The sequence below is a fragment of the Nanorana parkeri genome, unplaced genomic scaffold (assembly GCF_000935625.1).
Source record: "Nanorana parkeri isolate BGI_ZX_2015 unplaced genomic scaffold, ASM93562v1 scaffold200, whole genome shotgun sequence".
NCBI classification, from domain to species: Eukaryota; Metazoa; Chordata; class Amphibia; order Anura; family Dicroglossidae; genus Nanorana; species Nanorana parkeri.
The window spans coordinates 1,629,327-1,643,178 of NW_017306468.1; the positions used below are offsets into that span (position 1 = coordinate 1,629,327).

Genomic DNA, 13,852 nt, shown 5'->3' on the forward strand with positions numbered 1-13,852 from the left:
CCACTCTCCTTCCCATCCCCACCTTCCTTCTCCCCTCCTCTCTCTGCACATTGCTATACACCCTTTATATTTCTAACAAACACTTGCATCTCCCATTTCACTTACCCATGAAAGCACTCCAAATTGGCGGGCACGTTCCTGTCACAGCTCTCTAGCGTTACCCTCCAGCGCAATCTTGTGGGCAGGTACACTTCAAACCGATGTGTGTGTGTGCACTGCTATTGAACTCCCATTGGCAAGAGCACCACTGGAGATGAGGCCATGGTTGTCTATGCCAGGAGGAAAGGGTTGGATGACCTGGGTGACACTTAGGCCGGAAGTGCAGTGGTGGACAGGCATTCACAGTGGAATGAAATGAGACAGTGGAGAGGAGCGGGAGAGTTTGGCAGTGAAAGTTGCCATTCATGTATCTGCAAGGGTGCAAACTAACAAAATGGGAGTTGGGCCGTAAGGATGGACAAATTTGTCTTTCCACAGACAGTATTCCATTTCCACTTTGCTGTCTGCATTATCTTACTGAACGAGCCAATAATATTTATATTGTAAATAGCCCTTTTCCTTATCTTTTTATTCTAACAATTTTTTGTTATCCTGTGTACAAGTAACCACTTTTTTTTAAATTACTAGACTGCTCGCTTAATTCAGGAAGAAACACAAGAAGAAATTGAATTGCAGACCCAGCGAACGCCGTTTCTTGAGTCTACAGAGGATCAAAGCAGGCGTGCTTACAGGCTAGTACAACTAATACAAGCTAAGGGTATTAAGTAAGCCATATTAATCGAAACTCAAATTATTTGCCTCAAACAGCACCTACCAGCTTAGATAAATCATGTTAAAGAAAAGTTGTTATGTGATTTATGGTTTATAGTGAAAATTCTTACTATAAGCAAGAATAGTAATTACTTTTTTTTTAAAATCTTTTTATAATAGATGTGAATATTGCAATAAAGGTTTCAAAAAGTCCAGCCATTTGAAACAGCATGTCCGATCCCACACAGGAGAAAAACCATATAAGTGCTCTATGTGTGGTCGTGGTTTTGTCTCATCTGGGGTGCTCAAGTCACATGAAAAGACTCATACAGGTAAACTTTTCCTTAAAGAGGATATTCAATTTTAAGATGAACCTGTGCTTTGCACTGCATCACTGTATTAATCTTTATCTTTAAAATGACAACAGTCACCTTTAGAAATGTTTAGTACTGACAATTTACAAACAGATAATTGCAGGCTTTTATTCTTTGCATACCTTATTTTTCTTTTCTTTCCCATTCTTCAAAGGTGGTCATTTTTGACACCATGGCAATCTCCATTTACTTCCTGGAACTCTGGCACACATGACCAGGACATGTTACCATGCACATCATCTCAAGGGAAAAAATGCCTTTCCCTGAGATCTTGTGAGATGCAGTTTAGAGATGAGGTTTCCCAACAATGCCTTCCCTATATGCATCATTTAGGCACAGGCTACATTACTAATGCCTAAGATGATCAGGGAATGGAAAAACAATTGTTTGTAAAAGAAAAATATGTTTATTTAACTCAATCAATGTAAGATGATTTCATATCCGCATGCAGAGCTGAATGCTGATGTGATTTTTAGCATAAGGGGTTAAAGGTCCGCTTTAAAATAAACATGTGCTTTGTGGGTTCACTTTAAATCCCATGTCCAGCAGCACATATTCACCTTCCCTCCCACCTCATTCCCTACTTCATTCAGCTTTCCCGGGAGCAGGGGAAGGCATCCTGTGTAAACTGTGAGCGAAAGTTAATCTATAATATACATAGACAAGTTTGTCCTTGTATATTATACTGAGAAAAGAGAGTCTTCTGCAGTTTATGCTTTAGACACGACTACATGTTTCTAGGAAGGAGCAGAAACTGGATCTCTGTTGAGCAAATACTGGTGATAGAGGGTGATTCAGGCCATGAACATCTCACCCATCCCTTCTAAATCAATCTACCCTGTACGTACTATAAAAAGGTAAAAATGTTTGATTCCTTTGTAACAGAACTTCTATACTTCAAAAATTCAAATTCAGCATATGATGACAACATGCATAAGTATTGGTTAGCTTCACTGAAAAACCAAAACAATCAGAAGGCTTTTCTTGTCATAGTTCAGCTTGACCCACCTCTTTCCACTTTCCATGGAGGGGTAGTTATTTCATCTTCCCAGAAGAGGCAACTTTGATAGCTAGATCTCTGTATCTGAACTCCTAGCTTTACCCCCTACTACTTCCTAACAATGGGTTCACACTCTCTGTTGGAGTTTTCATCCATCTTGCATTATGCAGCAGACAATGTGAGACTCCAGGACAAAAAAAAATATTAATCAGAAACTCTGCTGGGCTTAGTAAGAAATATGACAGTTCAGTTTGTTGTTCAACTCCACAGTGACTACCCTAAAATTATTTTTTAATTTTGGGTTGATTAACCTTCAAGTTCTGTTTAATTTAAACTTGGCAACAAATGTTTTATCCATTGCTTTGTGATGAAAGAATCACTACAATTGCTATAAGTGTACATTAACTATAAAATTGTTTTCAATCATTAAGTGATGATTAAAATATGTTATTTACTCAATGCTCTGTTCCATGATGTGTCTGCAGGAGTTAAAGCTTACAGTTGCACTATATGTAATGCTGCCTTTACAACAAATGGCAGCCTGACAAGGCACATGTCAACTCATATCAGTATGAAACCCTACAAGTGTCCTTTCTGCGATGAGACATTCAGGACAACTGTTCACTGTAAAAAACACATGAAGAAGCACCAGAACATTCCCCCCAGCCTTGTGTCAGATAGCGATGGGACCACAAGAGAAGAAGGTAAGTGAATGCTAAAGACCTATCACAATATTTTTCACAGGTCAGATACCTATTAAAATCTGTACAATTAGATTTAGTTCCCTCCCCTTTCTCCCCATATTGATCATATAAACGCATCAAAGAGTCTTAGTGTATTCTGTAGATTTCCATGGCCCATTTTCCATGACGCTTTGTTTCTCTGGCAGAGCACACAGGGTCGGCATTGCTCTCTTAAAGCTAAATTCCACAATAACTTGCATATTCGATTTTATGCAGATCAATTCAGAATGTGACACCAAACCTTGACTTTGTAATGGCCATGGTGGTTGGTTGGCAGTAATTGTGAATGGTGTGGATATCTGATCACTGCAGAACAAGGGGATAGTTTAGCCATAGCAATTATGTAAGCTAAAGCTGGCCATACACCTATAGATTATATGCAGATTTTCTATGGTCAAATGGAAAAAGTGCAACAGATTCTTCCATCTACGCTAAACTGTGTGGATGGAAGAATCTCCCACTGGGTCAAGCTTCAGGATCTTGCTAGTTGGCCCCACTGGCTGTCAAAATACCTGAACAATCTGATTGGATGCAGGCATTGTTCAGGTATTCTAAAAGAGCCAGCGGGGCTGACTAGCAAGATACTGAAGCTTGGCCCAGTGGGAGATTCCTCCATCCACACAGTTTAGCGTAGATGGAGGAATCTGTTGCACTTTTTCCATCTGACCATAGGCTGATCTATAGAAAATCTATAGGTGCTTGGCCAGCTTTACACTGGACAGTTGGAGTCCAGTTGGTTACAATAGGCAACATCTCCACTGTTTCCTTTACTACAGTTTTGACAGTTGTTTTTGGTGCTTTATCCATTTATTTTCTTTCTGAATAAGATGGGTACTCTCATGAGTTAATTATGTCCAAAGGTAAAGTGATTTGAATTGTTTGTCATAGCAACAAAATCATATTCAGTACATCTCTGCAATACATACACATTTCCCCATGTTGTGCCTTGTCTCTTGAACATGCTGCAAGTACATTAATAAACCTGTTGATCCTGCCGGAAATGCACTTGTCTGATGATTTCCTTTAGTGAGCTGTACTGAAATCCCAAACTGTGTTATCAGCCCTGCCAATTTCTTCCCTGCTGGACTACAGGACACCACCTCCATATGGTATGGAGATCAGAAAAGAACTGGACAGGGCTAACAAAACTAGCTGGTATTTCAGTGCAGCAAAGACACTGTGTTGTCAGCTCACTACAGGCAGTTAGGAACACTCTGGATTTCTGGCAGGTTAACAGGAATTTCTCTGTAATTATAGAGTGTCAAAGTGATAAAACATGGGCAAAAGTGCATGTATGGCAGGGATGTTTTGCAAAGATGTACTGCATAAGTTTTTGGTTTTTTTCCCAGGCATACACTTAGGGGGCTGGCTTATAAATCTTCTGCCCAGCTTATAGCTGGGTGAATACTATTTACTGGCACTGCCACCACTAGATGGTACTGATGAGCATGGGAACTGTCTATACTCCTTGGCTTCATCTATTGGCAGTGGTGCTGTGCTATATGCTGGACAGAAGATTTATAAATCAGCACCTTAAAAAAACAATATATATATATAGCTTGTAAGCATGTTACACTTTAACTGATGTATGCATTTTACAGTTCATCTTAGCTCATAAGGCATGCAAAAAAAGTGCTTCTGCTTACAGTCATGTCTTTTATTCAAATTAAATAAAATGACTGTTAAAGTGGTAAAGATGTTCTTTTTCTTGGTATGCACTCAGTATAAACAAGGTCGCAGTAAAGCCGATAACAATCATCTACACGTTTTAAGCAGGCTAATACATTCAACTCTAAAATGATATATTTGACAATGTACGTTCAGTATTGATGAAAAAGTCATCATGTATCTTTGGACTGCAGGTTACTTTAACAGTTCTATTAGAAAATCAGTTATTTACAGCCACCAAACAGCAATCAATTAGGATGTGCTCCATATGAAGATGCAAATTGCAAAAACTACAGTATTTTTCTTAAAAAAGGATATTTTCAGGATAAAGACATTAAAGCTTTAGTGATTGGTACTCGCCGAGTACCCATGCTGTGTCATTCCCCCCTGCTCGGCTTCTTGATTGCCTGGGAAGCCGGCTCCATGCTGATTGGCCAGAAAGCTACTATCTGCTCTCCATTGTAAAAAAGCCCCTTAGTTTACCTGATAACTGAAGTGAAAGACATTATCATTGTTGATTCAGAGCTGGAGGTGGTGCCTCCAGTAATCATGTGATTCGAGGCATTTTCTATTTCTGCTACCCCTGTAGCAATACTGCTAAACCAAAGGTAAACCACAGCTACTGCCATTAGCAACCATTCAAGCTTTTGCATTTATTTTCTAATATTTTGCACAAAAGAAAATTGGTTTCTAATGGAAACATCTCTATTTGTAGTATATATGTATATGTGTGTGTGTATATATATATATATATAGAGCAGATAGATAGTAAGAGATAGGGCAGAAATGTTCAACAATAGTAGAGAAGTATTTTCTCAATCCTGTAGTGCAGCATATTAACTGTTCCTTTTTTCTTTTTCATTTTCTTGTGACTCATGCGGTTATGGAAAAATTATATTGACATTTTAGTTTCCAATTTTTCAAAAATATATCCTCCTAGTAGCAGGCTTCTTATGTCCCAAGTTACTTTAAATACACACAAATCTGCATTTGTTTCGATTTGAATTCAGATATATTTGCAGAACTAGGAATTTTTAGCTAACCACTTAAAAAAGTGAGAATTTGTGTGTCTGGCGTTTCCCCATTAGTTGCCAGTAGCAAGAATGATTGTCAGGCTAAGCCTTGCTGTTACATAAAGTCTCTCTTGCTACATCTTTCTTTGTTTCAAATTAAAGAAACTATTTTTGTTTGTGTTTTTATATATAGGTTTTCTTTTTTTCCAGTTTGTGTTTTTATTACATACTATTTAGGCATAATGCAGATTTGTACTTCATTTTTTAAGTGATCCACTGGGCATTATCCTAACAAGTGCAAATGCAAAACTGCTGCTTTTTTTATAACAGGAGATGTATGTCTTGAGGAAGACGAGGAGAATGCAGAGAGACTAGCATCAAGAAAGTCCCGCCATGGTGTCATTACTTTCACAGAGGAAGAGACCGCTGAACTGGCAAAAATTCGGCCTAGAGAGGGAGCCACTATTTCTGAGAAGGTGCTGGTGCAGTCAGCAGCAGAGAAAGATCGTATAAGTGAGATCAAAGACAAACAGGCAGAGATGGAAACTGAACCCAAGTTTGCAAACTGTTGCAATTTCTGTCCCAAAAGCTTTAAGAAGCCCAGTGACTTGATTAGGTATACACCATTTGCTGCATTTTGTTATCCTTTTATGTATGCATGGACAAATGCTTTAGAGTCCATTCACACCACAGCATACAGTATATTTACATGCCCTGATGAGGTGTGTTGTGGTTTGTTTTTGAGTTCATTGCAATGCATTTTTACGCGTGTTGTTTTTTTTTTGTGTTATCAGTAATGAATGGCCTAGAATTATTGCTCTCACTCCGACATTTGTGGCGATATGTAACACGTGCGGCGCAATCGTCGTTTTCGCAAATAGGCGCACCCGACGCATGTTTGTGTGTGTATGTGGGGGGGGTGGGGGACTTTAAATTGTTTTTGTTATTTTACATTTTATTGCTATCACATAGGGGGCTAAAAAAAACCCTATGTTATAGCCAATTCAAATAACAGGTCCTCTTTATGGAGACATCAGGGGTCTCCAAGACCCCTAAGTTTCCCCACTTGTGTGTGCGCTGAGCGCCGCACACGAGCGGGGGGAGGGAAAGGGCATCTTAGGACGCCCTCCCGCTCATATAAGGCTGCCATCCGGCCGTTCAGGAATGGCCATGATCGGCAAGCGGTTATAAGATAAATTGCTTTTTATTTTCCATTATGCATGTCCCATGGCATTTTTTACTTGTCCTTGTGTTTAAGCTGCATTGAGCAACACGGCCCAATGCAGCTGGTGTGAATGAGCCCTTTTAGAAAGAATGATGGTCTCTCCTTAAATAAATAATAATAATTGACATTGACAATTGTGGTATAGACGTTAACATAATTGAGTACTGGAGCTAGATTCTGAGGGGCAGTGATGTGGGCTGATTGACTACAGTTAGGAGGACTTGGGTGACATTTTGGAAAATAACTGGAAGCATTACTAAGGTTATTGTATCTTAACCAGATGTGGAGCCTGGGTAAGATATGTCATCAAAAGTGCACTCGCATGTATAGTACGCCCTATCCTTCCACTCAGTCTGACTCACTTGCCAGTGAATTCTGACTATGAAAATGACAGTGGAAGTCTGGCACTCAGTCCACCTGCAAGTCTGGAACTTCCAAGTCCTCCAAACCCTTGGATTAATCATCTTTATTATTGGGGCACACCATTTTCCAAAGTGGGGAGATGTCAATTAGCCTTTACGGACATTTGGACAAGCTACATCTCAGATGTTTATGTGAGGGAGGTGGTTTCCAGGGTCTACACGCTAAAGTTTCCCTCCCATCCCCCTCCCTGTTTCATTACTTCCAACCGAACAGATTAACATATTTCCTGCAGCTCTGACGGGTCTTCTGGAGCAGGGAAGAATTACCCCAGTTCTTGTGGCAGAACAGTTGTAGAATTCGATTCTAAACTGTTCACAGTTCCCAAACTAAACCAATTTGAGGGAGTGATTTTTGCTTTGTCTGTTTTAGCTACTTTTTGTCTGGAAGGCAGAGGCATATCTGAATTGGTGATCCATGTGATGCTAAATGCTAGTGTGTCTTTCCTCAAGATCTATCAACGTACTTAGAAGGCATGCTTCGCTTAGTGCAAGGCAAGAGGCTTTCACCCCAGGAAATTCTTCAAGGGCAAACTCCACTCCTTCTTACAGCTGGACCTGGACCAGCGTTTGGCTCTTGGCACCATTAAGGGTTCTAAAGACTGCTGGCTTCCCATTCTTTCATTAAGACCATTGTGCAGTGTGTCTCCCATGTAGCTCCTCCTGTTGACCCCGTTTGTGAGACAATATCACCAAAAGAAATATGTGTTTGTCCTAAAAATAATCTGCGTATTACTTTATCTTTAGTAATGACAAAGTTATTGCCGAAAAAAACAGGCCAATAGCAGAAATATCTATAAGGGATGTAGAGATGTGAGAACTGTAGTGGTTAATAAAGAGTGTTTAAGGTAAGTGATTTGGGCTAAGGTTTTTCTTTAGATCTTTAGAGGCCCATTTCACATATTTACATGGATTTAAATGAATGATGGCACACTTGCTACAGCAGTTCTGTTTGAGTATAAAGAGCATTGGATTGAAAATCTCATGATCTCAATCTAATTGAATCGCTAACCTTGTGTGCGTGGCAGTAACTTGACGTCTGAATGGTTTTCCAGTGATGTGCACCAGTTGAGCTTAGCGTATTTTTCTATCCAAAGACAAGATATGCTAAATGCAAATTAGTCCTGCCTAATGACAGATATGCCTACATGGCTTCGTGAATATGCCTGCTGATATCTGCAAAGTCATTTTGGCATTTAAAAATGATGCACAGTGTCATTATAGAATTCTAGTGTCAGCAGAACAGTCTGGGTTTGCGTATATTTATTGCATCCCTTAGTTAATTTGTTCCCAAATTAATCATGAAAGAAGAGTCTGTCTTTTTATTTTTTTTTAGTTATATTTTATTTCAGTGTTAAAAAAAAAAAAAAAGAGTTGAGTTTCAAACTCTGTGAAAACGTTAATTATTATTTATGTATAAAGTCCACCTCTAGCCATTTTTTTAGTTTTGGATAGTGGGCAGGCATAGAACCCCTGCCAAGTTTATATTTCAGTCTTTGTCCCCATTAGGGAGATGTTCCCTCACTTCCCTTAGGAAAACGTTATTGGGAAATTCCTCCATTGGTATCTTGGACAGTACAATTTTGACAAAAGTATTTACTTTTTCTAAGTCTGTCCAAAACAAAAAAAAGTTTAGGCTAGAGCTAGGGTTTAAGAAGTACAAATTTGAGAACAGTGAACATCTGCTAGATTGCTTCTTCCACTCATACGCATGGGGGTAGCAATGACATAATTTGATGGAACGACTTAACCACTCCCACAGCCTAAAGCCGATCTAGGCGATGCTGCAAGATCTTGGAGGAAGCTGAAGTTCTCACATTAACATGAAAGAAAATGCTGAGCTCACATTTGAATGGGTTTAGGTAGGCAACCACAGCCTGGCCACTGATTGGTGACTTCTATGCAGAATTTCTCTGCCTGATTTTTTTCTCAACTTGTTTTCTAAAGTTTCATTTAAAAAAAGAAGTTTGCAAAGTACAATATTCTATTACCTGTAAGTGATATAAATTATTTTCTTTAAAGTGACATTAAGCTCACAAGTTAAATTTTAAAAATGTATTTAAGTACCTTAACTATTAACAACACTGCACCTTATTTGTGCACCACTCAGCTGTAGATCCTCTGATCTCTCGTCAAATCATCTCTGAATTGGTGCTAACACTGTCCTTCCTTCTGGAGGGTGGCTACTTTTGTTCCCCATGGTCCCTGTGTGTGTTGTAAAGTAGCTACCGCTCCAAGCTCACGCCTGTGACAGACTACAATCTCATATTTAGTTTACTAATTTGTATTGAAGATATAGGCTATCAGGGGAGTGAGCTTGGAGTGGTGGCTACTTTACAACACACACAAGGACCATGGGGAACAAAAGTAGACACCCTCCAGAAGGAAGGATAGTGTCAGCATGAATTCAAGGATGATATGAGGATCTACAGCCGAGTGATGCACAAATAAGTTACATTGTTGTTAATAGTTAGGGTACTTGAATGCATTTTTAAGATTTAACTCCTGAATGTAGTGTCACTTTAATCAGTTAAGGACCTATGAAGTTCTTTGCATGTTGTAGAGTCCTGTACTGTGGGTGTAGCTGCTGCGACCTGTAGTGACTTGATTGAGGAGGTTGCAGTCTATGTAGATGAGCTATTGTCAGAAACTTTGCCTCAAAGGGCCGGTTCACACCATCTCCAGTGCGTTCCAGCCCAGTTAGCTGCTGAAAAGCACTGGATTGCATCCTGGCCGGCTCCCTGCGTTCTGGGGTGGAAGGTGGCGTAGCGGTGCATTCAAGTCAATGGCACCGCAGCCACGCCTCCACCCCCTCCCGCCTATAGTTTGATTACCCAAATCAGAATGCGTGGCATATTAATGCCTGCATTTCGGTCCAGTGCAATCACAAAAAATAGTGCTTGTACTATTTTTTGCGATCGCACTGGACCACAATGCAGGCATCGATGTGCCCATGCATTCTGATGCAGGCGATCGCAGAGCGTGGCTGCTGGTCCATTGACTTGATTGCATTGCCTCCCCTCCCACCCCAGAACGCAAGAAGCCTTCACACTATGCGATCCAGTGCGCTCCAGCATGCTTAGCTGCTGGATCGCACTGTAAGTGGTGTGAACAGGCCCTAAGTGTTACAGCTTCAGTGCTTATTAAAATATAAATTAAAATGTATTATATTTTACTCATGGTGCTGCAGCAAACTGGAAAGAAGGAAAAACAATTTACCACAAATAAACTTCTTTCCTATTTAACTCTTTGGAAAACAATACCACCCAGAGAAAGCCTTGTTTGCCCCCCAAAAATTAATAAACTAATGGCACATAAAGGAAAATGGCTGTGGAGCTTAAATGCCCTTCACACCTGCAATCTGTAGATTATTGTTCTCAGGAACCGTTCCTTGTACTGGGGAACTTCACTCTACATTGTTCTGATTGAGAGCCAAGATAAAGAATCAATATGTGTGGTTCCCAATCACATGACCACCATAACAGTCAATCATCGTGATCACAAACGAGCTTTAGTTTTTTTTTTCTTTATAAATTACCTTCTCCGGCCTGCAGATGACACTGAGCCTTTAAAGGAGAACTATGGGGTCAGTGTTTTTCCCCATAGTTCTCCTTAGGGTAACGGGAGGACACAAACTAGCGTCCTCCCGTTACCCTAAGCTCAGTATACCATGAGCTGTAGACGCCTCAGCCGGAGCGGATCACGACTTAGATGACGGGATCCGCCCAGCTGCGTGAGTGACAGCTGGCTCTGCCTATCTAGAGGCAGAGCCAGCTGTACCCGCCCCCTCCCCCGTCCGTTCCGCCAGTCAGCGCTGGCAGATCGGAGCGGGGAGAGGGGAATCCAGCCCCTCCCCCTGTCACGGCAGAGAGCCGTGACAGGATCGAGAGGCGAGCTAACCCGGTATGTGTTCGCTCACCTCCCGATCTACTGAGCCGACCTGTGACAGTCTCATTGTCACAGGTCGGCTAGAACTATAAGGTGAGTGAAAAGCACTACACCTCATAGTTCTCCTTTAAAATACAATGATACAAATAATATCAGTTGTGTTATTGTTGTATTGTTGTTGTTATTGAGTTGTTGATGTGGAAAATAGCTAAAAAAGTAGATTTATCCATTTGTCAGCGTATATTAGAAAACTTAAGCAGGGTAGTTTTAAAAACATTGTAACAAATTAAAGCCTTATATGTATTTAAAGAAACAAAAATTAGGTTAAAAAAATAGTCAGAGTCATTGTGAACTTAACCTATGCATACTGAAGCTGCTAAATTTAGTCTTGACATCTAGTCTTTTATGACCAATGGTCATAAGGGGGTTAAAAGAGTGGTCACAAGTTTATTTTTTTTTAAGAGCCTGGTAGCAGGAGTGAACAGGAGAATGAAGTGATATAAATGTTTGATCATAAGGATCAAACATTTATATCTGTGTGTGTTTTACTACATCTTTAATGCAGTCATCACCTGAAGATTGTATATAATCACAGTATAAGTAAAACACTTAAACCCCTTCTGAATAAAGCTGTTTGAATACCGCATATTTTATATGGATTGTCACGCAGTTGCTTAAAGCTGAACACACATAAAATACACACAATAATGCAGCCCTATTTATTTGGACCTGAATTTGACTTGGTCTCAGCTTCATGTAGTGCTTAGTCTGGGGAAATAAAAGCAGCACAATAAGCCAATCATGTGTGCTGGAGTCCAAGGAGCATGTTGATACATCGGTGTGAATAGAAATAAAAAGAGAAAACAAATAATACAATTATATATACAATATAATATTATAATATTAAAGTTATTTTTGATCAACCAACACTTAAAAGTTAAACTTACAAGTACATGAAGTGTAGCTGCATGGTGGCCACAGCTTTCAGAAAACTCAAAAGCATTTCAAACATTGTGACCTGTCCTGAAGCCCATAATTGAAGTCACATTGAAGTCACATCGACTTTGTATAAAGAATAATTTCATGTTCTATTATTTTTTTATGGATTTGTGTTTACCATTTTAGAAATTGGAATTGCACTCAAAAACAATTTACACAATACATGATATTATAATATATTTATGTCACATAATTTTGCAGTAGTCATTTTTGATTGCATCTTCATCTGATCCGATCGCTGTTACTCGGAAAATAAATATGATGCCTGGTATGCTTGATGATATGCATGAAGCAAATGGATCTAAAATTTCATTTTTGAAAACACAATTGCTTAGAGCATGTTTTGAATAGATTATTGTGTGCATCCATTTCAAGTAATGTTATGATAAGAATCTAAGTAGGGTGTTTTTAGAGTTTTACATTGGAACAAATATCAATACAGTTTCCTTAATAGGTATATTTACCAAGCTAAATATTTCAGGTTGCAGCTTTCAGGGCTTGTCCTTTCATTGCTTTTAAATCAGCTGTCTCATAACTTTACCCATTCTTTTATATTGGATCATGGGGGGAAATAGGAATCAAAGTTTCTTATTCTATGGCCGTGCACTGGTTGCACTGGCCTGGGTCCTATAGCATCAAAATGTAATTTTCTAATATACCCTAGATTCACAAATAGCTAAGGGAAACAGACACTCTCATTTCCTCCAGTTTTTTGTATGCAAGTATTTGTTTGTTTTTTTGGTCATGTAGCTGTATACTGGGAACAAAAAAAATAATAATAAAGGGGAGTAGAATAGAAATGATAATCTGATCTATACTTCATTATATGATCCAATCATGGAATCAATTGGACCAGGGTGCTTCAGGTTTGGTTGTTCCTTTAATGCAGCCTAGATAGATACATATTATGCTCTTACCTTGCCTACAGACATGATAACACAGTTCTGAATTCCTGAGCACATGGTGTTAGCTCTCCCTACCTAATTGTTATTTAGTTAACAGCTTGCAAGATTGTTTGCAAAATCAACAGATATGTTTTGCACTTTATGAGCAGATATAACAGAACAATATGAATAATATATGGAGCAGACCAAAAGGGAGCAAATAGGAGAGGCTCATTGTTGGCGTCTACATACACTTTAATACAGTTAACAATGTTGAGCAACAGTTGCTTTAAACTATTTAGTCATTTTTTGCATTCAACAGTTTATTGAAAGTGGTAGTACCTGCTTGGAAATTGCCATGTGTATGACCAGCATTAGGGTTTTTATGGATGCATCTGATTGGGTAACAATGTGATAATAAACCATTTTGAGTGGTACATCTAGAATTTTGTATTTTCTTGCTGCTTCAGTTTATACATTTACTGTACACCAGCTTAGACTGTTCTGATCAATGTAATATTATAAACTGAATATTAAAAAAAACATTAAGGCTTTGAACATGACCTGTATCTAGTTTTATGTTTTGATAAATAACCTTTTTTCTTCTGTTCATTGAAAGCCACAGCAGAGATCTTAAACACAAACCTATGAAATATAATGCCATCTGCAGGAGTAGGCCAATATGCACAACAAAAAAACAAAGCACAGCCCACAGGTCAAATGCCCCATCTGCTAGAGAAAGCTCTATTTTTTGCCTAGCCTTTGGGAGTATGAACCTAGCTCCCTATTGGGTTTCTAACTTTCCCATGTTTTTGTTTTTGCAGGGTGTTTCTCTTTTTTAGGTTATTCTTGTGTTTTTGTTTTCCCACCCCTTAGTAGACTCTCTGCT

General features: G+C 39.2%; 1 protein-coding gene across 1 annotated transcript in view; it reads left to right on the plus strand.

Annotated features, from left to right (window-relative positions):
* Window positions 1-13,852, plus strand: part of ZNF236 (zinc finger protein 236) — a 131,895-nt gene that overhangs the window by 76,298 nt on the left and 41,745 nt on the right. Inside the window, exons 17-20 of the mRNA XM_018555529.1 lie at window positions 628-731; window positions 931-1,082; window positions 2,610-2,828; window positions 5,879-6,164. Of these exons, the coding sequence (XP_018411031.1) occupies window positions 628-731; window positions 931-1,082; window positions 2,610-2,828; window positions 5,879-6,164 (761 nt within the window). The remainder of the gene's footprint in view (window positions 1-627; window positions 732-930; window positions 1,083-2,609; window positions 2,829-5,878; window positions 6,165-13,852) is intronic.